At 36.3% G+C, this 23,787-nt stretch overlaps 1 protein-coding gene across 2 annotated transcripts in view; it reads right to left on the bottom strand.

Moving 5' to 3' along the window:
- SMYD3 (SET and MYND domain containing 3) overlaps positions 1-23,787 on the bottom strand; it is a 409,206-nt gene that overhangs the window by 364,215 nt on the left and 21,204 nt on the right. The window contains exon 1 of one of the 2 annotated variants that reach the window (XM_032682897.1): positions 8,247-8,281. The exons of the other annotated variant lie outside the window; for it this stretch is intronic. Within the exon in view, the coding sequence (XP_032538788.1) occupies positions 8,247-8,266 (20 nt within the window). The 5' untranslated portion in view covers positions 8,267-8,281. Of the gene's footprint in view, positions 1-8,246; positions 8,282-23,787 lie in introns of those variants that run through there. 2 annotated transcript variants of the gene reach the window in all.

The following is a 23,787-nucleotide window of genomic DNA, read 5'->3' as shown; positions in this document are numbered from 1 at the left end:
CCTTCCTACCTGCAAAGCAGCCCTGGAGACTGCAAAAACTAGCAACTGCCATAAACAGAATCTAAAATCTTATATATGCTCAATAGGTTTTTGACTTTAAGGTGCAATGCCTAAGGATGACTCGGAGTTAGAAACAAGTGTGAAATCTTCATTTTGTCAGCTGGGGAGAACTGCTTCATTTTCAAGGTTGAGCAATGACACAACTTTAACTACCTTATGATAGAGGAATGTATATTTCTCAGTTTAGATTAGAAGCTCATATCAGAGTAATTTGGGGAAAAACCACACTTCAGTAAAATAATTACTGTAAACAAAAAAAAACCCCAAACTAAACAAAACAAATAAATGAGGAAGCAAAACAAAAAAAAGGGGGGGAAGGGGAAATTCAGCCAAAGAGAAGTGCTGTTTCATTGATTTGGATATCAGAAGTAGTTCAAGTATGAATAAATGCTTGTAAACTATGCAGAGAAATTCTTTCACACTGAGACAAGTTCTAACACATCTTTCAATACCAAGCAGCATTTCATATCAAGGACATAAAGGAATCATTTATAAAAAATTCACATCTTTTTCTAGATATTTCACATTTAACATGATACATTAAAATTTTTCTGAACCTACACCTTTCACATTGACTTTCAAAACTGAAAGATGACATTACAAGAATTTTAAATTGTTTAGCTATCACTTTTTTACCTTCAGAGTCTGCCAGTGAACCATTCACACCATTGCAGGCAATGTTACCAATAAAAATCTGCCTACCAACCTAGAACAGAAAAAGACAGCCAAGCAGCTAGAACTGTGGTTTGCTGTCCAGCTCCCCATATGCACAGCTGCAGCCCTCAAGATGGTCACTCTGCAGTGTGCAGAGCTCCCTTCTACAAGTCTGTTTTACCTGGCTGTGCAGAGTGTCAGAGAAGTCACAAAGGAGCTTTTGGCCTCTCTCTTTCTAGATAATTCCTTTGTACTCGATATTCTACACCCAGCAGCCCCTATGAAACCTTTCTTTATCATTATATAGTATTATCTGAATAACTAAGTGCTGACCTTACTGCAGAATGACTGAGCAAAACAATTTTGAAGGCAGACCTTTCTTTTGTCCCAAATGCTATTCATCAAAACACAGAAAACAGAGTTTGGAGTTAAGTAACAGAGCATATGCAATTTTAGTCCCATACACATTAAAGTACCAAAAAGTCTCAGTAGCAATGGCTAAAATACAGATTTTCAAAGCAGAGTAATTATAACTTTCTGGAGCCCGAATTTAAATGAATGAATGCCCACAACTATCGGAGAAGTCTCTCCTACAGTTTTCCCATTCTTCCATCAGAGGGCTAGATCTAACAACCTTAATATACTGCAAGCATACCTTGCTTGATATATCTCATGGTATTTTTCCAAGAGATGACAGGACTTACTGGAATCATTGGTGTTAAGTCACCAACACATCTTCAATCTTGCTTTTGTAAAACAATTAGTAGATGTCACCAAAAAGCACCAAACTCCTTCAGGAACCATGAACTTTCAATACTTTACAGGATTATTTCCTTCATGTTCTTTGTCCCTAAGGGTTAATTATGCTGCGGTAACAAACACATGCACACACAGAAATCTAAGGATCATCACTTAATTTTTTGTTAAACTGACACTATCAGTCAGATTATCTGAATAAGCTGACTCCCTCCTGGTGTCATATAATGAATGAATTATCCATTCATCTTTGTGGCTTCTTTGAATGACAAGCAGATGTCGAATGCCTGTCAGAGAGCTGAACAGTAAAGCTACTAATAAAATCATTGCTTTCCCTTCCAATCCTTCTCCCCCTTCCTGGACTAAAAAAGCTCCTTTGGATTTATAACATCTATGAATCTTGCTACATGATGTTTTAAATGTAAAACAGCATGATCTAAAACACTGATTCTCAAATTCTTTATATTCAGATTCACGTATTCATACATAGAGGGCCTGTGTATTTTTGAACATTTTAAGAAGTGAGACAATATCCCTAGTTTATTCCTGTCCTTCTCAATATTTATGTCATAAGCTTTATTGAAAGAACTTTAAAGTCACTGTTAAATACTTCCATGCATTTCTTATTACCTGTAAACTTCATCTGAAGATAGCGTCAGGTTCCTCACAAGTTATCTACTGCATCTCACCTAATGTGACTAATCTCATGGATGAGAAAGTGCACAAAATTTGATCCAATACTTTAATCTCTGAAAAAGTTTCTGCTGCAATATAAAAGGAAAGAAAGATGCAGCAACTGAAAATAACTTATTATTTTTCAAATACAGTGTAAACAAGATTTTCCAAATCACCACAATCCCTTATGAAACGACAAGCACAACTGAGGATCTCAGTCTGTACTAAAAAAAAAAAAAAAAACCAAAAACAAAAACAAAAACACAAAAACCCACAAACATACACACAGACAAACAAAACCACAACCACCAAAAAAAAAAACAAAATCAAAACTCACATGAATAAAGTAAGCAGGTTGTCAGTTACCCTCTAGTGTGGTGTTAGCAGTCAGGTTAGCGTGGCGTTACGGTCAGGTTGAGAATCTGTACCCTCAGGAATTTGGATATTACTAAATATTTTCATCATTACTGTCTAGAAACACCATTCATAGAATTAGCTCTCACAATGTGTACTAAGAAGGCAAAAACCAAACATGAATGTAGAGGTGGGTAGAGGAATTCCCAAGGGACTGATACAGAGAGGGGACAAAAGAAAAATCTGAGACAGGAAAAAAACTAGCAAGACAGCTCAACTGGAAGTGCCCTAGTAGGCATACCCTCCCCAGCAAAATAGTTTCATCTTTTGTTTTTTAACACATTTAAAAACCTAAGAAGAAGGTGCCAAGTCTGAATCATAGAGTGAAGAGGTCGACAAGGGTTTGCCTGGACTTTCAGGCCCTATCAGAGCCACACCTGCAGTCTCATAACTTAAAAAATATCAGCCCTTATAAAAACATCACAAAATACTTCTGCTTGGTAGGAAGTAGACTAATATATTTTAAAATACCACAACAAAAGCCAACCAAATAAAATTAGACTACTTAATTTATAATGGAAATATGCATCTACAATTCTGTGCTGATTGCAGACACTTGACTTTCAGCCCTACTCACAAGATAAGTGTCAGATATAACAGAACATTTGATTATCAGATCGCATTCAACACACCTTTCTATGTAGTATATTCACACTTCTGTTTCCATAGCTTGCAGAAAAAGGACTACTCCACACAAATATCCTAATGCATTTTTGTTGATATTATTTTCAGCTAATAATCCATCCTATAATACATGTAACAAAAGAGCAGCTCTTTCAGATGCGCATCATAGTGAACTAATTTTCTGAACAAATTTTTAGACCTTTGTAATTCAGTCAAACCTGTCAAGGGCATAAAGTCTACCTGGATTTTCTCGAGCATGTGCATTCGAGACCTGTCACAAGGTGAAAGCAATCAATACTTACAATAAGCAACAGTAATTCATTATTTTATCTATATGCTTCTATTTTCTAATAATAAAAATAAAGTTGTGAGCAGCAAAGAGCCATTTTACATCTGGTAGATTTCAGAGCAGAGGGGTCATGTTAAATGCATTTACAGCTTTCTTTCCTCATCCCTCTCCCAGCAGAAAAATAATGTGGTGCAGCGACACAGCTGGCGCCCAGCTGACCCACATGGGCACCGGGCACTGTCAGGGACAAAGACAAACAGTGCTGAGGGCCAGGCAGCAATAACCCCAGGGCACACGCCTCTGCAACATCCCAAATCCAAGCCCTTGGCAAGCAACAACTCTCTGCAGCCAGATAACCATGCCCACAGCCGGGGTTCCCAGCGCCTCTGGTGCCCTGAGTGCCCACTTGGAGCAGCTTGGCAGCTCATGGCTTCCCCCCTTCTCCTTTGCCAGGGGTCCTCGATCTGCTCTGCAATTGAGCATGAGTTGGCAGAGGAGAAGCCATCTTTCATAAGCCCCAAGGCCCACAGCCTCTGAAATAAGGCTGACAGGGTTTTCTGCCCTAAGGTTATTGTGTACACTGCTCTCAGATCCCACATTGGATCTGGGCGAATAAGAGCAAGCCAGGTAAGAACTCTATGTTCCTAAAAGTCATGAAAAAATCTCACATATTGTCCACTTGGATGCTTCATTATGTGAAGTATATGAATTAATCTTTTTTAACCTAACAGCAGCACTGGGAAGAAGTAGCTTTCTGGGACGTAGTAAGAATGACAAAAAACTAGAGTTAAAAGATAGCAACTACAGCTAATCATTAATGATCAGAGTCACTTATTTAAGCAAGAACTAAGAACTTCTATATAACGTAAACACACCTACTTTATTTCCAAATATAATGATCATCTACTTCATACTTCAACATAGAAGAGATATTGCACTGTCGAGGCTAAAAAAAAAAAGAGGGGGAGAGAAAACATAAATAACCAAAGGACCTACCCTGTGATGACAGCTCAGTTAAGGCAATTTCCACTCCAAAGCACACCACCTAAATAAAAATTTAGGCATTCGGGATGACTTCACATAACTTAAATCTTGGCTTCTGAAGTCTTACACGTCGTCCTGAATGCCCACATTCGCTGCTGTTTTCTGTAATTCTTGTTACAATGAGCCATTTATTTAACCCCCAAAACATTTCTGCATACATTCTACAAGGAAAAATCAGAATTCAAATAGACGAGGAGAGAAATGATCCTTCTGCTTAAATGGGTATCAGTTCTGTTCAAATCTTACAAATATTTTTACAAATGTATTCTCCGTATTTGGTTTTAGAATATACACTCAACAGGTGTATGAGTCATGTGACTTCAGCCACATGAGGTTCTGGATCTTATTTTTCTCTGGTCTTGCGTGTTACGTATATTTCCCATCATTCTTTTTGTGTCTTGATTTTTCTTCTGAGAAAATATCTGGTCTGTGAATTGTGAAAAACATTTTCTAAATAAAACTTGTAAGGTCTACAGTCATTTCCTCATTGCAGTATGATCCGACACTTATCCGGAATTTTAGCTTTTTCTTCTTCTTTGGAGCTTGCAGGAGCCAAGCTAAGGCTGGAAAAAACAACAAAAGGCATTCATGGGCAGATTTTCATTTACTTCTATGTAGAATCTGGTCTTTGTGTTCACTCAGTGATTTAAGTATTGCTGAATTCTGATAAGAAATATTTATTTTTCAAAACTTCTTTGCACTATTTTGAAAAAGATCGATTTTTTTAAAATATCCAACATTCACAGAATGGTGCAAGATTCCTTGCTGAAACTGAAAAGTATCTAGAGCCACAAAGAGATGATGCTCCCATGGTTAAACTGGGGAAAAAAAAAAACAAAAAAAACCACCACATTGATTTTCCCGAAATAGAGCCACTAAAAGTGTAGTATTATTCTGATACAACCAATAACAGAATTATACAAGCTGGTAAATAATAAAAAGCTTCAGATGCAGTGCTTTCCAATAAAATTTGTTACGGAACTTACAAGAAATACTTAAAAATATGGCCCTCAAACAGGCATGAAATTTAATCTTACCTGTGAATTCTACTTCTTCAGTCAACATTTACTTCTTATCCTAATCTATGCAAGGAAATACAAGATAATCTCTTTACTGAAAACCAAAAAAAAAAATTTACCTCAGAAGTAATTTCTGAGTACAAGGCTCTTTAACTTGTTCGGGAGAAGCGCTCAGCATCTCCCAAAACAGTGATTTTTTTTGTTCTAGAAGACCGACTAGCTTTGGAATAAAATACCTTTTTCATTTATATCTGTGTATATACGAACCCACACAGCACACACAGACACGACACTATCAACATGCACGATGAATAGAACAACCATCATAATTGAAATGAATGGTTATGTGAAAATACTACAATTATCCCCCCCAACCAAACTCACAGCTGTTCCCCACTGAGAGCACTGAAGCAGAAACACAGCAGAAGTTTGCTCCAAGAGCATCAGGTAACTACTAGAAATTGTCTCCAGCATCTACTTGCCCTGCAAAGCTACTTTGACACAATTTCCCTCAAATTAAGGCCATCTCCAGTGTTTGCCTACAGTGGGCATAAAACATGCCTCCAGCAATTTCAGGCTTAAACAGATTATTTTCAGTCACCCAGTACATTCATTTCACCTTGGGATTTTAATCAAAGAAGAAAGCCAAATACTGAGGAAGACCAGATTATATTTCACAATATGAAAGGTCATATCTGTAACTTAGAAAGCTGTAAAAAAAAAAAAAAGCTACAGGCAACATTTTTAAACGCTCATTTCTGGAACATGTGGTTAAAATCCAGCAAAGCCAAGTATAACAAAACATCCCATCTTTCACTTTTCCCTATAAAAATGATAAATTTGTTCATTAATCTGCTGCATGTGCAAGTAGCTTTTTCTTCAACCCATAGGTCAACATTCCACCAAAACAAAGCTGTTACTCTAAAATACCATACTGATGTAAATATTTACATCCTGCTAGTATTACCCCCTGGATCATATGGATGCATGATTTTCAGTGAAAACAAGCTCCTCTGACCCTCTCAGAGAAGAATATTTTCATGAGCTTTTTTCTTTCTTAGTTCCTTCCCTTCTTTACCACATTCACATCTTTTAGAGGTCCTGCAATACCTATTTATTTGCTTTTCTTTTTTCCGAATATGAACATCTGCACCCAAAAGTCCCTTCATTCCCTATGGAACACATTTGGAAAGTGATGAACAAAAAATAAAATATTTCAGGCAACAAACTTGGACAGAACAGTAATAGAGATAAGCTCAAAATAAATTGCAGTACATTTTGCCCTGTAGATTTAGAATTGGGAAAGGATATACATCAAGTGAACTTCACATTTTCAATCTGCTCAGCCCTTACGGTCAGATCACACCCAGGTAAGATTCAAATGCAGGTAACTGGAACAGAATAGTCAGTTATGCTTACTTATAAGATGAAGAACCTACAAAACTAGAAAACAGGAGTAAAACACAGGAAAAATGTGTTTCTATCAAACAGCAGAAAGGGCTGAGGCCATAGAGAAACCGATTCATGAATATACTGGCACAGAACTCAGAGAAACAGCTTATTTCCCCTTTGCTCAGGTGCAATCTGATATCATGAGGTCTTGACAAGAACACTTCGGATAGCTTGCATGGACTGGATGCTCGTAAAATCCCGCTGAAGACTTTTGTACAGGAAGAATGTGAAAATGTTCTTGACATCAATAACTCTGCTTCCTGCCTCCATCCAGCCCTCCAGAGCAGGACGGTTTTTTGCTGTAATTGTTCCTCTTGGGAAGGTATTTCATACTAGCACAGGAATAGCAATGCTACATAGAAATTATTCAAAAAATGCAGAATATACATATAGATATAATATTTATTACTGACTCCTATAAGGCGGTTAAAACAAAATTGTTATTTTCATTACAGCTGCTTTAAACCATTAGTAACGGAAAGAAAGATCTTCAAGCAGGACTAAGCATATAATAGCTAAACATTGAAGTTAAGCCTTAGAACTGACCTAAAGTCCATCTATAGTGCCAGACTGCCTGAAAGAAATCTATTAAAAAATGTAGTCACAAAACTTTTCACGGCTCAAAGTATAAAGTCCTTAATGATTCACTGGAGCCTCCATCTTGTTCTCAAAGATCTCTGTAATGTTTAATAAACCCGTTTGCACTGAAACTCCTGCAAACACACCCAAACTCAGCTCAGGCACTACAGGCAGAGTGCCTGCAGGAAAGCACAGGCAGGGCATGGTGCTGCCCAAGAAGGCAGTGAGCACTCAAGCATCTCAAAGAGCAAAGGGCCGTGTCCCTGCACCTCTGGCAGAGCACCGCCCAAACGGTGGAAAGCAAATGAGAGTACGTGAGCTAATAAGCAGTCCCATTGCTCTGTGTGCAGTGCAGACACAAGTTGCTTTCAAGGACTCTGCCAAGTATGCCACTGGAACAGGCATGGAAATACCAAGGCTGAAGTGTGTGGCCATATTTGTTCACCTCTTGCTTGCTTCCTCCCACACTTTGCTGGTGTCAATGCCCCTACAGAAGCAGGACAAGGCCCCAAACACATTTCTTGCTCAATATTCCAAATTTAAGAGTCACAGACATGGTGAAGTCAGCCAAGGTGCTGTGACTGCTGATCTGAAAAAGCCTCCACAGGACCAGAGCCTCCCCACTCCAAAATAAACAGCCAAGGGAAGTCATAAATCAGTTCCACATCACTAATACTTACTCTCTGTACTCTGGTGACATCTGATGGCTAAAAGCGTAATAGATGTTTCTTCAGTTTCAAAGAGCAGTTATCCAAGTTTCTCTTTTCCTTTTTTTCTTTAGTAGTGAAGCAAAAAAAGTCACAAGTGCCTCTTTAGTTATAGCGACAGCTCTGTATTTTCAGAAAAAAGGTAATTATAATTTAACAGCTAAGAGCAGAAGTTTTAGTTTGCCTCAGACTACTTCCTACCCTACATATCTACTAGTAAGTAAGCAAAACGTATACACCCTTCAAGGTTCTCAAATTTGTCCACTTGCAGCAGAAAGGTCTTTTTAAAGAAATTGGCCTGATTCAGAAGTGTATTTTGTGACCCCATGTCATCACTAGCTTCAGAACAAGCTCTCCTGCTGAAGAATTAACATTTTGACCAGGAAGGCATTGATCTCTAGGAGTAACCCTGAAAATTTCCATAGCACTAACTGACATGCTTGAAGAAATGCACATGCTTAGGCATGCCTGTAAATGGCAGCCCTCTCTCACAAAATGGTTCTGCTATTAGTATTGTTACATTTCTAACTATAGTCAATACCTTCATAAAAGATACTTACTCAAATTAAGGAAGCGTCCAAATAATTTAATGTCTCCCCGACACTACTCGCTATTTTAGAGAGGAAGCACAGATAATGCCAGCAAAACAATGTGAATACCTTGTGGTGGAACTGTAAAAATGGAGATAAAACTTGAACTACTTTTGTTCAATCTTAATTTTTTAATAAAAATTCCCATGTATTAAGTGAAAACTTCTCCATTTCTAGCTCAGTTTATCAAGCAATATAACAATGATGTTGCATTAACATGAGAAATAACCAAGTGTTTTTTTAAAAATCTAAAGCTAATATTTTAATTAAGAAATTGATTTCTTAATTAAGTCATGGGAATTTCAACATGCAACATGCTTCCCCACACGTAACTACTGGTTCTCATGTTTCTCTTACAACATTCCATAGTAAATGTTAAAAGAAGAGGAGCTGCCAAGCCATAATGTCTTTTATAAGATAAGAGACTGTCATCTACCTTCCTGCTGATTTGTCCCAATCATAATACAACAGTGCACACATTTCCATTTCAGAAATTGCCATTGGTATTGAAGAAGCTTCAAAGAGGGATAGACACAGTAAGGAGGTTTAAACTAATAAGGAGAACCATAAATTTATATGGATTGGTCATGGATTTTGCACAATTATCTAGTTAAAACTGGTTTTTATGTTCCAGAAAATATTATTTTTACATCACTATAAGTCTTCAGTTAAATCTCATTTTCTCCATGGCCAAGAAACATGGGCCTTTAATCATCATATCACAGCTTTAGCAATGGGTCAAGAGTGAAATCAGATTATTTGTTTCAGTTGAACAACCACGGACTGAGACTTTGCAGAGCACAGTACAGAAAATGAGAAATATGTTATTCCTTACTTGCAAAGGAGCAAAGCGAAGTTTTATTGTGATAGGCAATTGCTGGGAGAGAGCTTTGTTAATGTATGTCAGTGATGATATGGCTTATAGATATCAGTAAAAGTTAAATAATCAACAGCAATGCTCTGCTTTGCAGAATAGAAGAAATGCTTGCAGTACATGTTTGAGAAACATGAGCCTCTGGTAATTTCTGAAGTCAACCATGCCTCAAATCAATGAGCTGAAAAAGCCTTTTGGGGAGAAATGATCCATCACAACCCCACTGTTTTATAAAAACTTCACTTTCATCAATATTGCAAAATAAAAAGATTTTTTCAAGTGTGTATATATCCTTACCCTTATATATACAATCTCTATTGGCATTTTATTGCTATTCAGAATTTTTCTTCTCATATTTGCTATTTCCTCCAGTGTCTCCCAAAAACATTACACTCTCATTCATCACCTTTCCTGAACATGCACCACACTCCTGCAGTAACATAATGAAACTCAGAAGACCTTCCTCATCACCTTGGGCACCTGCCCCCTTTGACAGCTCTGTTGGTACACACAGGTGGTTCATTCACATTAGAAAGGCCAGTACAGTATCAGAATGATCTAAATAAACCCCATATTTAGCTTATTTTACGGCTTGAATTCTGGATTCCAGTCAAACTTCACATCCAAATTGGTTATTTTGCCTTTATAAATGGAGGGAGAGCCAGGTATCCTTCTACTGTGCGTGCTTCACTCAAAAACATTACAGCATGCCAACAACTTTAAGTAGCTTATGTTAAGTCCCCACTGTTGTTTCATGATGGCAATAGGTCCTTAAGCTAAAACTGATTTTAGTATTTGTTATGAAATCATCAATGTGTGTTAGCTGTACATCAGAAGTGCAGAAATCCTCCACAGGACAGCTGAAAGACCAGGTGACTTGCAGAGGCAAACATCCGACTTCTGGTTCCTCAGGCTGTGCAGGAGGAACTACTTGCCGAAGTAGCTAATTTTTAAGGTGTGGTCAAAAAAAGCAAAACTGAAATTGTCAACATGAACAGTAGGAAATTCAGGTGTAGTTTTGAGTTTAGGGATTTTTGTTTTGTTTCATTTTAATCAAGAGACTGGCTCCTCTGTTTGCTTAGACTGGGGTTATTCTTAACTAGTAAGTGGATTGAAGCCTCTGATTAATTTCACATAGATTATTAAAACAGTTAAAAGTACCCAAATTACACCTACAATTTTAGCTGAAAGAACTCTACATGAAAAGACTCCACTTCTCCTTCTGGTGGACTCCTCAAAACCAGAATGCACCATCTAAAAAAGTGATCAGTTGGGTTCACTGAAATGTGGCAAAGGGAACACAGCTCTATCAACTACAAAAGAGTTCCACTACTAAAATATTTTCCTGAAGAATACAAGCACTTTTGCATTTATAAGTGTTAATGTAAAACAAAAATGATAAAAGCATTTTAATACAGGAAGGATAAAACTAATAACAAAAAGGTGAAGAAAACCTTTAACCCGCCACAATGCAGCTCCTATTACCATGGCAAAATTCAACTTTAAAGACAGTGAGATTTCTTCACAGCTGCAAACATGAAACAAAATTCTATTCAGTCAAGGAACCACTCAGATTTCAAATCAGAAATCTAACCTCTAGATGATCCACACTGATTTGGGTTATTTATCTTAAAAGTAAATTCTATTTTGAAAATGACATGTAGTGCATATTCTTCTGGTATGATGGCTTTCATATCATAGGTTGATGAACAGGGTGGTGAACAGGTTATGTTTAAAGAACCTATGTTTGTTCAGGGCTGTCAATTAGAAAAATTACCTATTTTAATCAAGCTGTGTTCTTACTTCAAAATAATTCTTATTTTCTTCTTAAAAGCAGATTGCATTTACAGTCTGCTATTACATTGGTATTTCAGCTGTTCTGGAAAAACCTCACCCAGCAGGGTTGAGTCATGGCATCTCCTCTGCTGTGCACTAGTCAGGCTAAGCACATGCTGGTTACGTGACAATTAATAAAATGGGTTACTTTCACATTTTGTAGAAATTTCTAATTTCTTCACAACAGAAACTGTCACAAAACTTGAAAAGCTTTCCTTTATGTTAGATAGACAGACAGATGTATGCCAGGTGTTTCCAAACTAAGACACATTAAACTGGGAGGTTATATAGAAGACACTGACATAGAACATTTGTTGCATCGGGACCATGTGTTTGCACTTCATATAAGTCTACTTTTTCACCTAATTAATAAAAAGTTCCAGCATGATACGAGCTCTTTGCACGGTTGAAGACGAGCCCTTGTGCAGGAGATTGAAAAGAAAAAAAAAACAAAAAAAAACCAAACCACACAAAACACCCCCAAATTCTTAGGCTCTGACAACTGTATTCTTTAACGAAACAAAAAAAAAAAAAACCAAAACCAAAAACAAAAGCAAACAAACAACAACCTACAAGTTCAGGTTTTAGACAAAAAAAAAAAGCCAAAGAACAAAACAGAAACTCAAACATGATAAGGCAAGGACTGATGGATCAACCAGACACACAGTATTCTTAAATTATTTTTCTGCATTCCTTGTCCTAAACTATGGGTGAGGTGAACAGCAGCAGTGTCTCAACCCAATGAGAGACAGCAGAAATTCCTCAACCTATCTGAATGGAAAGGGAAACTGCAAGGTTCGTATTTGCAAAGACTTTTAAGAATCTTGGGTGGAAATCTGGATTAGAGCATATTTGGTATTAATCATTCTAAAATTCATGAACCTTGAAAATGTTTGTGAACATTTTAAGCTAAAATATTAAGTTCAGCTAAAATAATTTGTGTTGGCAGTGTTTAAGACAGAATTACAAACAGATGTTTTATGTCTGTCTGAGGAACTAAGGAATTTGGGGACAAAAGTCTCTTGAACAATTAATAATATTGCCAAAATCAATAAATATGCAGTCATCTGCTAAAACTAAGTATATATAAACACATAACCTCAACCAAAGTATATATCCTCTGAAAATATGAAACAGATTAACATCAGTTAGGTAATGCCAAAACAGTTGTTTTAAGACACTAAAAGAACATGCTACAACTCTATTTTAGAGTGAAATTATTATATTCTTAATAGTGCCACCACATACTAAAACAAATACATTTGAGAAAAAAAAAAAAAAACCACTGAGACTTGGACTCCATAAAATATTTGAGAATAAATTATTCTGAAAATCAGAGCCTTAGCTAAGTATAAAAACAGACTATCAATTTATTAGCATTTTTACATAGCCTTAGAGGGTGCTTTTATTTTCACAGGGACATTGACTTTGGAAAAAAAAAATTAGACTTTAAAAAAAAAAAAGTGCAAATATTTTAGAATGCTGGCAAGTAAAAAGAAATCCTAAATTAAGTACATCATTACATTTAATTTGTGTAGTATTAAAATAACATATTCAGTGTACCGTAAACTAATTGCAAACAGACAAATTGGCAGAATAAAGCATCCTACCATCCTATAATCCTTATAATGTTTAACCGGAATTCTTATAAAGACATAAACCAAAAAATCAGCTTAAGACCATTTTTGTACTGAATTTGTATATTTGAAAAAGGAGTTACTCAGTCTTGGATCTCTCCTACTCTTACAATTTTCTAATTCTGTGTAATTACCAAGAAATACAAAAACTCTCATAGCTATGACTTGAAGAAACCAATTAAGTTTCCAAATACTTATTGGATTTAAACTGTTCCAGCACATTTTCTAAGATGAGAAAAATTCTGTCTACAAAAGCATACTCAGAATGTACACATCAAAAACATTTACACGTTAGCATTTTCTAGTGGAAAACATGTTTGTTAGATGAGTGGACAGCTGCAGGTAAAAATACTGGATAAAGCCAACTAAGTAAATGAAAGGAGGAAAACCACCTATTCTGGAAATGATAACTGGTGTTTTCTCCAATGCTGACTGCTGAGTCCAAAAGACAAAACCTACATAGTACAATATCATCACCTTGCTGAGCAACAGACTTCTCTTGCACCACTGAAGTCTTTAACAAAGTTTTCACCGACCTTGCTACTGCCAGATGAAGGCAGCAGTCAAAAAACAAGTTATACAATTTGGTCCGTTTCTTCCAGCAAGGATTGCTCTCCTCTGACCAGTGACAAAGTAAATTAGCATTGACATCAAAACCATAACATCTAGGTTTCAGGTCAGACCAGAGTAGATTGACTGTCCACTAATACACCAAAAAAAACCAAAACCAAAACCAAACAAACAAAAACCAAAACAAACAAAAGCAACCACCTTACACTTTCTGATGCAGTTAGTTGGAGCAAACGGGGCAATTATGAGCTGCAGCCCCTTGTGCTATGACCCAGCTGAAACCTGCAGTCAAACCAGCAAATCTAAAGTTTCATGCAGCTGCAGTACTCTCCAGTCAGTCACTGTGAAGCACAGCCACACATTCAGCTCTACATTTTGTAACAAAAGCATTTGAAAACCTTAATTTGGGAAAAAAGTCTTATACAAAAACTTCAGCACTAATGGAAAGCTGTTTTAGTGTTCACTATTCATAAATAAACCATCTACATAATATAGCCAGGAATTAGTCCATCCTCCAAATTTAAGACTCACTGATATGTTTGTCAATAACAACTAAAGCTGCAAGCATGACTGATTCAGGAACTGGGAGAACAAATGAAAAGAGAAAAGTAGGTATCAGTTAGACCAGCCTAAGGGGAGTTTTCTTAAGATTTTCAATTCAAATTAACAGAGAAGTTTCATGGGAACCATTCTCATGACCCCTTGTAACTCCAAGGAGAAGGCAGTATGCACTGTGGAACTATGCTTAGACCACATCTCGGTGTAGAAGATCACAGAATCATAAAACCAATTAGGTTGTGCAAAACCTCCAGAAGTCACCATGTTCCACCTCCTGCTCAAAGCAGGGCTGACTTCAAAGGCTGATCAGGAGGAACACACCTGTTCTGCTCAAATGTAAGCGCCAATGAAAATCCTGCAATCATCAACCCTGCTGGTCTTGCTATACATCTATATATATACATTTATTTGTACTCGTGGTGAGCAGCTACCAACATGAGCTGGTTCACCAATTCCCTTTGGTGACATCCAGGAGCCACTGACATGCAAACTGCCATCCTGGAATCCAGGAGCAAGGGTGAGTACAGAGAAACAGAGCAGATCACTCGTGCGAGAGCTACTTGTAGAGGTCATTATTTAGCATCAATAAGCATAGATCACATACATCACTAGAAAATCCAGTTCTTTCAAACTGTCTGAAGACTCTACAGAAACATTATCAAGTATACATGACACATTTTCACAGTTTCTTTCCACACAACAAAAGAAAAAATTTTGCTAAAAAAACCCATGAAAAGCAAACATGAATAAACAAAAAACTATCATAAAAAAGGCAGCAAAGGAAAAAGATTACTTTACATATCCACACATTTAAGAATTATATTGTTGAGGAAAAACAGATAGAAAAAGTGGTAATTAAAAGTACATCCAATGATCACTATGAAAAAATCAATGTACCTCTTTATTAAAAACAAAAATTCAGAATCTATAAATTGCATAATTTTTTGTTACATAGCCAGGAAGCTTACTACATTTAGGATACAAATGTAACATTCTTGCAATTATCTAGCATTCAATAACTACACAAACCCTGTTAAAGAGATAAAGCAGTTCATCAACAATTTTTCAAATCCATTTCAAAGAGGATGGGACATCCATATACAATAACCCAGTGAGTTTGTGGCAGAGATTCCTCCATTCAACGTACCAAAAAAGGAAAGGAAAGGTTATACAGGTAAATAAATATATTAATATCTATATAAATATATATAGATATATTAATATCCACAACTGTCTCCTGTATTTTACTACACAAACATATCCCAATAATCACAAACATAATCCAATAATGTATGAATCAATGCTTTCTTCATGTTCAAGATGTAAAACTCTGAAGACAAATTATAATTATAGAAATCTTTACCACAATATATAATTTTAAGACTATCTATTTACAGTAACAAGCAGAGGGCAAACATATCCTTAACTACAGAGGCTCGAGTGTTAGTGATGGCTTAAATACAAGATGCAACCTCAAAAGCTACATTCTGCATTAATGGTTATCTTTTCTGACACATATTTGCAAGTATGCAAGACAGCTTTTCTGCCCAAATCCTCCTCCATCCCTCACTTTGCAGGGGTGAGGGGGAATTCTTTATTTTCTCCCCTCTCACTTGCAGGTTCAATTGAAGCATAAACAAACAGGTATCAATGAATTTCAATCACTTCATTGTTTTGAGTTCTGTGCAAACTGGTTATTTTCCACAAAGCTGGCACTGGATCAGTGTCATGAATTCTTGAAAATGTTTAGGTACTGTGACATCGGTATCAATTCTGAACTCGTATTAACAGTAGGAATTTAACCTTTATTTGTTTGGAGAGCAACAAAACAGAGAATAAAATAGGAAACACAGTAAAAGTGTCAAGCAGAATGCAAGGAATGAGGCAAAGCAGACAAGAAAACCAAGCAACTGTAAAAAATCCAAGTTCAGAAGAGCCCACGGGCAGTGTTTCAGGGGAAGAGCCACAGCTGTTGGTCACCCATCCTGGCAGCAGACCAATGTTTGCAGAAAAAAGTGAACTGGCCAGACTCAGAGCGACACCGTCTTCAGCCCTCTGCCTTTCCACCACTGTTTAGTCTGCAAATACCAGCAGAAATATGCACAACAGCACAGGTGGACATATGCACCCTGTTTGCCAAGGACATACTGCCTTGGTAATTTGGAGATACAATTTGGAGCACCCCAATTTCTCTTGAACCACTCTGCTGCCACAAAATTCTTTTGTATGCTGGAGGCTTCCATGAGCTCAAACACCAACAGTATCACCAAGACCTGCCAGTGGCACTGGCATTACACAGTAGGCAGCCTCATTAAATTTAGTGCTACTTGGGGGACTGCTTTAAAGGAAGACAAAGCAACCTGTGAAGGTTTGATACTTACAAACTCTAGAATAAACACGAGCCAGAATAGTAACACAGACTCACAGATCGGCTTTTTAGGCATTTCATCTCATCTCCATTTGTATGTTACCCCATGATGTATTTTAATAAAATTTGGCAAGAAAATCTTCCAATAAAATAACAGTTGAGCTGTGTTTGCATGCCCCACAGGAGTCACACAAAGAACTGATGCTCTCACTAATGTATATAAATTACTGCCTGAAGGTTGCACAGATGCTCCACTGGGCATCTGCACAGATGATGTGGTCATTTTGAAAAGCCCTTTTCCAATCTGTTACAGAATACCTGTTTCTAGTTTTCTGACTTGGGGAATAAGCTTCACCATCGAATGGCTTACTGATAATTGCCTCATGTTCAATCTGTTACGAATAAAATGCATAGCTGCCTCACTTTGAGGAACAGTTGCACATAAAGCAGTTGGAGAACTGACAGTAGCATTTAGGTAGATGATAAACTTGGCAATTTAATACATTTTAGAGTGTACACTTCGGTTCTTCCACACAAGTCACGTGGCTTTTAATAACTGATAAATTTTCCCCTCCAACATAGCTCCAACCATACTGCCTGTGAGCACTAATTATGGACAATCAATGTTAGCCCATACTCCTTGCTAAATGATTTACAAAGAACAAATAATAAAAGCCTCTTGCAAATGGAAACAGATTACCTTATTATCACAGATTCTGGGTCTGCATTCAACCATTTGCTATCAATGATACCAAGAATTAATTCATAATAAAATTTCTTTGCTCTCTCTAGTCAAATAGAAGAGAGAAGTGGGTATTTACTGCTTATGCATACAGGGTTGAATGCAAGAGTTCTCAAAGATAACCTTAATTTAGCAGCCAGATTACTAATAATCATAAACAATATAAAGAAAATTTTAAATTTAAGATCACAGGGACAGAGAATTATTCCACATATCACTGCTATCTCCACATTATTCCATTTGTGTACAACAATTTACCATGACCCAGGAGCCAAAAATGTCCCCTATAACAGGCAAAGCAGCAATAATACAGAAGAATTGATTTCACACACTGCTACACTACACCTTGTCATTTAATTTTTCAGATGGTCCACCACTCTTACCTTAAAATTTGGGTTGGGAAAAAAAGGAGTGTCTTCAAACAACCCTGGTACATATGTCATTTTTACTGCTTCCTACACCACTCATTTCAACAGTGTATTTGTTACCATTTCTGGAAATACCATTTAAGTAGCACTGGGTATCAAAAAGCTGTCTGGAAGGTGCCATGAAACAAGATGTCCCACAGCCCATGGCAAGTGAGCACAAAGGAGACTGACATGAAGGGGCACCAGCCTGCACAGAGGTCACAGCTCAGACCTATGAGCACCTCCATAAAAAAGAGATAGGCACATGGAAAGAAAAGAGAAAGGGAGAGGAGCGGCACCATCCTGGTGCAGCAAAATACTGCCAACCCTTCTGCGGCCACTCAATGAACAAACAGAAACTGGCCTCAGGTAGAAGAACTGACCTTCACTCCTGTGGTTTTGAAAGGGTATTTGGCTTTTTATTGTGCACACAATTCCAACATCTTTCCCATCTGTCCATGTGCTCACATACACCTCAGTGTTTGCAGGCAAGGTCCTCCTCAGGGGTAGGGTTCAGCAGTGCTACTCTCAGGCGGGAGAACGATAGTTCAGCTGCCTTAACTATGAAACAGATTGCCCTGACAGTCTATTTTTATTCTGCAGAGGTTTTGTTTCACTTTAATAATCTTTGATTTTTTTTTTTTAATGTACAGTTTTCTTCAAATGTATGTATATATTTGGATTTCACAGAAGCTGGTGATGAGTCAACAACTGCAGGTGACAAAACCCAAATTTCTGTCAGAAGAAGAAATGTTGGTAATTTGACTATTTTGTAGAGGATAGGAATAATTTGCAACTAAAGTGAGCTTTGAATGCAACTAAATTAAGCACTCAGCTGCTATATAAGAACTGTATCAGAATAATTACATCCTACTCCAAAAAGGAGAGAAAATTATTATTTGAACATATACCCGGATGTGTATCTCACTGAAGTTACTTTGTTTCATGGAATATTTTTTAATATTTAATATTTTAACATATGCACGTACCAGAATCTCTCAAATATTTACCATCCAACCATGCTTGGCCAGAAATACTTTATATATGCAAAAGCTATAAAAACAATTTAAAAGGTAATCTGTTGAAGCTTCCTTTGGAAATGGCACACAATTTCCAGTTTTTCTGCCTATTTCCCAATCTAAACATGAGACAGACAATATGGGTTAGAAACATAAACATTGAATAAAACGCATTATCATCACACTTGTAAATTTAGATTAAACAAGTGCAACAGGAGTTATACTGTACAGAATAAAAGCTTTGTATTATACTCTATTTTTGCCCTAAAGATTATTAACACAGTAATGTTCTCATCACGAAAGTATTGTAATTTGTAAACACTAATTACAGGCATAAATAGCTAAGGCAAATACCCCCAAAATAAACTGGCAATTATTTTTAATAATTTAAAAAATTACAAGAGATATTAGTTCAAGGGATATGCCTATTAATTATAACCTGAATATTTTTCCTTGCTTCCCAAAACCGAGTAAGTCATAGGATAATTTTTGTTCAAAAATAAACACTCACACAGACATGACTATGCATGGCCTTTTTTCTTCTTCATCTTTTTTCTAGGGGCCATGTGGCAGCAGCCCACCTAACCAATTAAAATAAAGATTCAAAATGACATTTGGTAAACTCATAATTTGGGGGTTTTATAAAACAGTGATAATATCAAGAACAAACACTGAGTATGAACTAAACCCTGGAAAGCAAACGTAAAGTCTCTGATAATCGATACCTAACTAGTGTTTTGGGGGAATTACCTGTGAACTCAAAATCACCTTGAAGCTTATAAACGTCTTGTAAGATTGTTTGTACTATCAAACCTATCTAATAAGGGCAAAGTGCATGGTGACCACTGTCAAACTAATTGTCCAATCAAGAATCAGTGAGTAAAAGGCATTAGCTCTGCTATGCTCCATTGCACACAGTTACATCTTTGATAACTGCCCCGTGGGAGTTTATGGATCCTACATGACCCCTGTCGAAACTCAATTGACTTCTTCCCTGCAAATTCTATTAGAACTGGTCCCTGCATCACTGCCTGCAATAATCAAGAGCAGAGAGACTGATTTATGTATAGGCATTTTGTTTTAGCCTAACTCAATAAAATATAAAATAGATGAGGTTCTGAGATGGCTGTTTAAAAAGAAAAAAAAAAAAAAAAGAGGTTCTAAATCTCTAGTTTAAAAACTGGAAAAGGAGAAAAAAAGTTTTGTGTAAATATTGCTCTTTCAGAAAGTACCATTATCCAGCCAAAAAAAAAATCATTAACAACTAATATAGCATGCAAACGTAACTGTTCTGAAGTTTACCTATAGCAAAAAGCATTACTATCACTGAATTTAGAAGTTCCTAATAGGAGCAAAAGTGATTATTTCATTAAGAAAGCATATGCTATTTATTAGCAACTTTAAATATCTGGGTTAACTCTTTTTCAGAGACTTGGAAACTTCAAGGAAAGAGCCTATAATCCTTCATTTTCTTAAAATTGTTGACTTTCCTCAGCTATAAATATTTAGCACCATTCAACTCTTCAGCTTAGCTTATATTTTTAAGATGTTGAACCTGACCAGCAACCTAAAATCTTCATAACATATAACATAGAACACTGGTACAACAAAAGCACTAATTGAATTTCAGGTATTTCTTTTTCATGATTACCATTTTACTCCTGAATTTCTACAGTTTAAATCCTCCTACAAAAAAGGATCTGAGTAGCTTTATGTATAGAAATTACTCTCATTATTATGAAAGTTCTATTAAAATCTGTTGAAAATAATTATCAAATGACGAGAAGTACACACACAGAGAAAAAAGCAGATAAATTTAATTAGCCAAATGTCATACTGTAATACACAGGACAATGAAAGTAAGAAACACATCAGCTATGAGTTATTTCATAGAAATAAGAGAACAATTGAACATAACCATACTAAAAGTTCAGGAGGTTATAATGAAGATTGTAAAAGTCAGGATGGGACCATTCTCAGGAATGTTTATGCATATGGAAAATAGAAGGACAATATAACACAAAGCACAGGAAATAATCAGATTACATCAAAACCAAAAACATTTAACCATTGCTAGTTTACATGAACTTCTGAAACAATTTGAAGCCATGTAAAGATAGTAAGATTTCAAAGAGTAAGATACTTTAAACACTTGAACTAGACACCAACTTAGAACCTCTGGAAGAGTTAAGCGAAGGGAATACTTTGAAAACTACGAACCACATGAATGATGTACCTACAATGCATAGGTTAGAAAACATGCAAATACAACAGAACTGACATCACTATCATAACAGCAGGATTGTTTTAATTGATAAGCCCTTCCATTAAATGCATTAGCTACACTCTAATTTTAATCAGAGAGCAATCAATCTCCCTGAGATTATAGAAAAATCCACCATTCATTAACCATGTGATTACCTTTACCATCATCACCCTGACCACTAAAAGTCAAAATGCATCCCACAACAAGGCTTGTTTCACTGTAGCTTTATGAATCCAAAACTTACTTGTCTAAATCCTACAGTAAAGGTAGAAAAAACTTGCATATTTGCATATCTTCTAATTGTTTTAAGTATCATCAATAGACCATTCTTAAAAAAATACCCTCAACAGTTATCTACCATACTTTAAAACCAACCAAACAAAAAAATACAACTTCGATTCTCGTTTTAAATCTGCCTCAGAGAGCATATTTATTAATTGCACTTATAAAATACACTGCTACCAAGCCTCTGTCACACAAAATATTTAATATCTATACAAAACTTACTACCTCAATCAAAATAAAAAATAAAATACATCTCCTAAAACAAGCTAAAACCATATAGCAGAAAAAGTATACAGTGTCTGCATACGACCAGCACTACTATCTTTAAAAGAGTATACAAATATTTCAGACTGTGTACGAATCTTGGAATTTCATCCATTTATTTGATAGAGCTTACACAATGATGGCAGTAGTTGTGGGATGTCTAGAAAGAGTCTTTCAAACTTTCTCATTTATAGTCTATTTTGTATTTTACATACTCTAAAGACTGATTACAAGTTTAAATCTGCTTTTGATGGAAAAAATGCTGCTTCAGTGAAAGAATTCTAGATATTTCACATCAATTAAAGTCAATCATTATGTTCTCACAAAGACAGTTTTCTTTAATTAAAGAAATTACAGGAATATTCAATCTGAATAAATTTATTGCCTGGGACTAAATACATTACGCGGGATTAATGCAGTTAACTTGAAACAGAATTATGGGGTTTTTCCTACTATTATAAGTATACCCTTGAAAGTGTCTCCATTTGTAGTCATAGAAGGTTTTTCATCAGAAACCACAAACAGTTTGAAGTCTGTTTTCTAACGTAGTGCTATATTTGAAATATCAGTTGCACAACAAAGGAAATTCTAATATTTGGATACCAAAGTTTACTCTGGAAAACTAAAGCCATTCTTTCTAAAACAGAAAATACCTGTGGGACTCCAAACCCCATCAGCCATCACTCACTGCTACAAGGGCCACAGATATGCAACCCAGCGACTACCGCCTCAGAAGCTGCATCACTGTATGAGCACATGACAAATGATTTGGCATCTGAGGGATGAAAACCCTAAAATTTAACAATTAGAAGTGAACTTCCTAAGAGCACCAAAAGGTTAATTGCAACTTTAAAAGAAATGTTATTCTTGGCATAGTCACACTTTTGGTCACAACGTTATTAGAGTTCTGAGCTTTATTCCACCAAAACTACTTCACTCTTTGTCTTTTATCCCTTTTGGAACCAAACCAATTCAGTTTTCAAGCTCAAAATGCACACCTTAGCCATAGATCTAAAGTTCATATCTACCAGTTTGTCTTATCTTCAGTTTCCAGAACATTCTGAGTTTTGAGCAAACCTGAAAATGCACACATATATTTGTATGCATTTAAAAGTTATTGATTTTGCTCAGAAGCAAACTTCTAACATAAATACCTAATTAAAATTTAATAATTCAAACAAAGTTTGAAACCTAATCTTTATTTTCAATGGTTTGTTACATAAACCCAATATCAAATAATAATTGGAAACCATAATCCAGCAATTTATTGCAATTCTGCACCAGCAGAAGCACCTGAACACCCCATTAAGTGCTTTACTGCAGGCACCCAGTGAGCAGTGTAGCATCATTGCTGACCCCTTACCAAAACAATACCCTGCTGATTTCTCATGAGGAAACCCACTTACTCATAACAGGAAAACAAGAAAGAGTGAGCTTGCTCCTCACATGGTTTTGAAATCAAAATTGTCTCCTCTAGTGGGATAGTTCCCATAGTTCAGATCAGCATAAACACTGCATGTGATAGACTATGAATACAGATGACTTGCAGCTATAAACATGTCTAGGAGGGCTCCCTGTAATCTTTGAATAAATTTGCACATATTGTCATTGATTTGGTTTGTTCTATAGAAGAGGACAACCATAGCATCATCTTGGATAATAATTCTACTATGTTTAAAATAAGACATGCATGAATTACCACAAAAATTTATATAAAAATTACCATAAAAATTCATAACTGACGCTTGGAAAATGTGATCCATGTAACACCAGATACAGTTAAGGAAGTTGTAAAATAAGCACAAATTAACAAACAGACCCAGGACAATTTGCATATGATGCAGCTTAGATCCAACATCTAACTGAAGTAAACTCCAAGAAACAAAGCACGGTTTGCTCTGGGTTGGTTTTTAACACTAGCAACACAAAGTTTCTGAATAAAAGGGGAGAGCTTGGGACTTTTAACCACACTGCACCTGATGGAAACAGGTAGTAGAATGAGCAGAACACAGCCATCAGTCTCATCCTGCCTTTGGGCCACCAGCTGCTGCCAGGCTGCAAAGTTGCAGCCATGATGCTCATCCTAGTTCTGTAGCTC

This window comes from Chiroxiphia lanceolata, chromosome 3 (genome assembly GCF_009829145.1).
Source record: "Chiroxiphia lanceolata isolate bChiLan1 chromosome 3, bChiLan1.pri, whole genome shotgun sequence".
Taxonomy (NCBI): domain Eukaryota; kingdom Metazoa; phylum Chordata; class Aves; order Passeriformes; family Pipridae; genus Chiroxiphia; species Chiroxiphia lanceolata.
The sequence above is the reverse complement of the archived record's forward strand: the minus strand, read 5'-3'. Positions and strand labels throughout refer to the sequence as shown.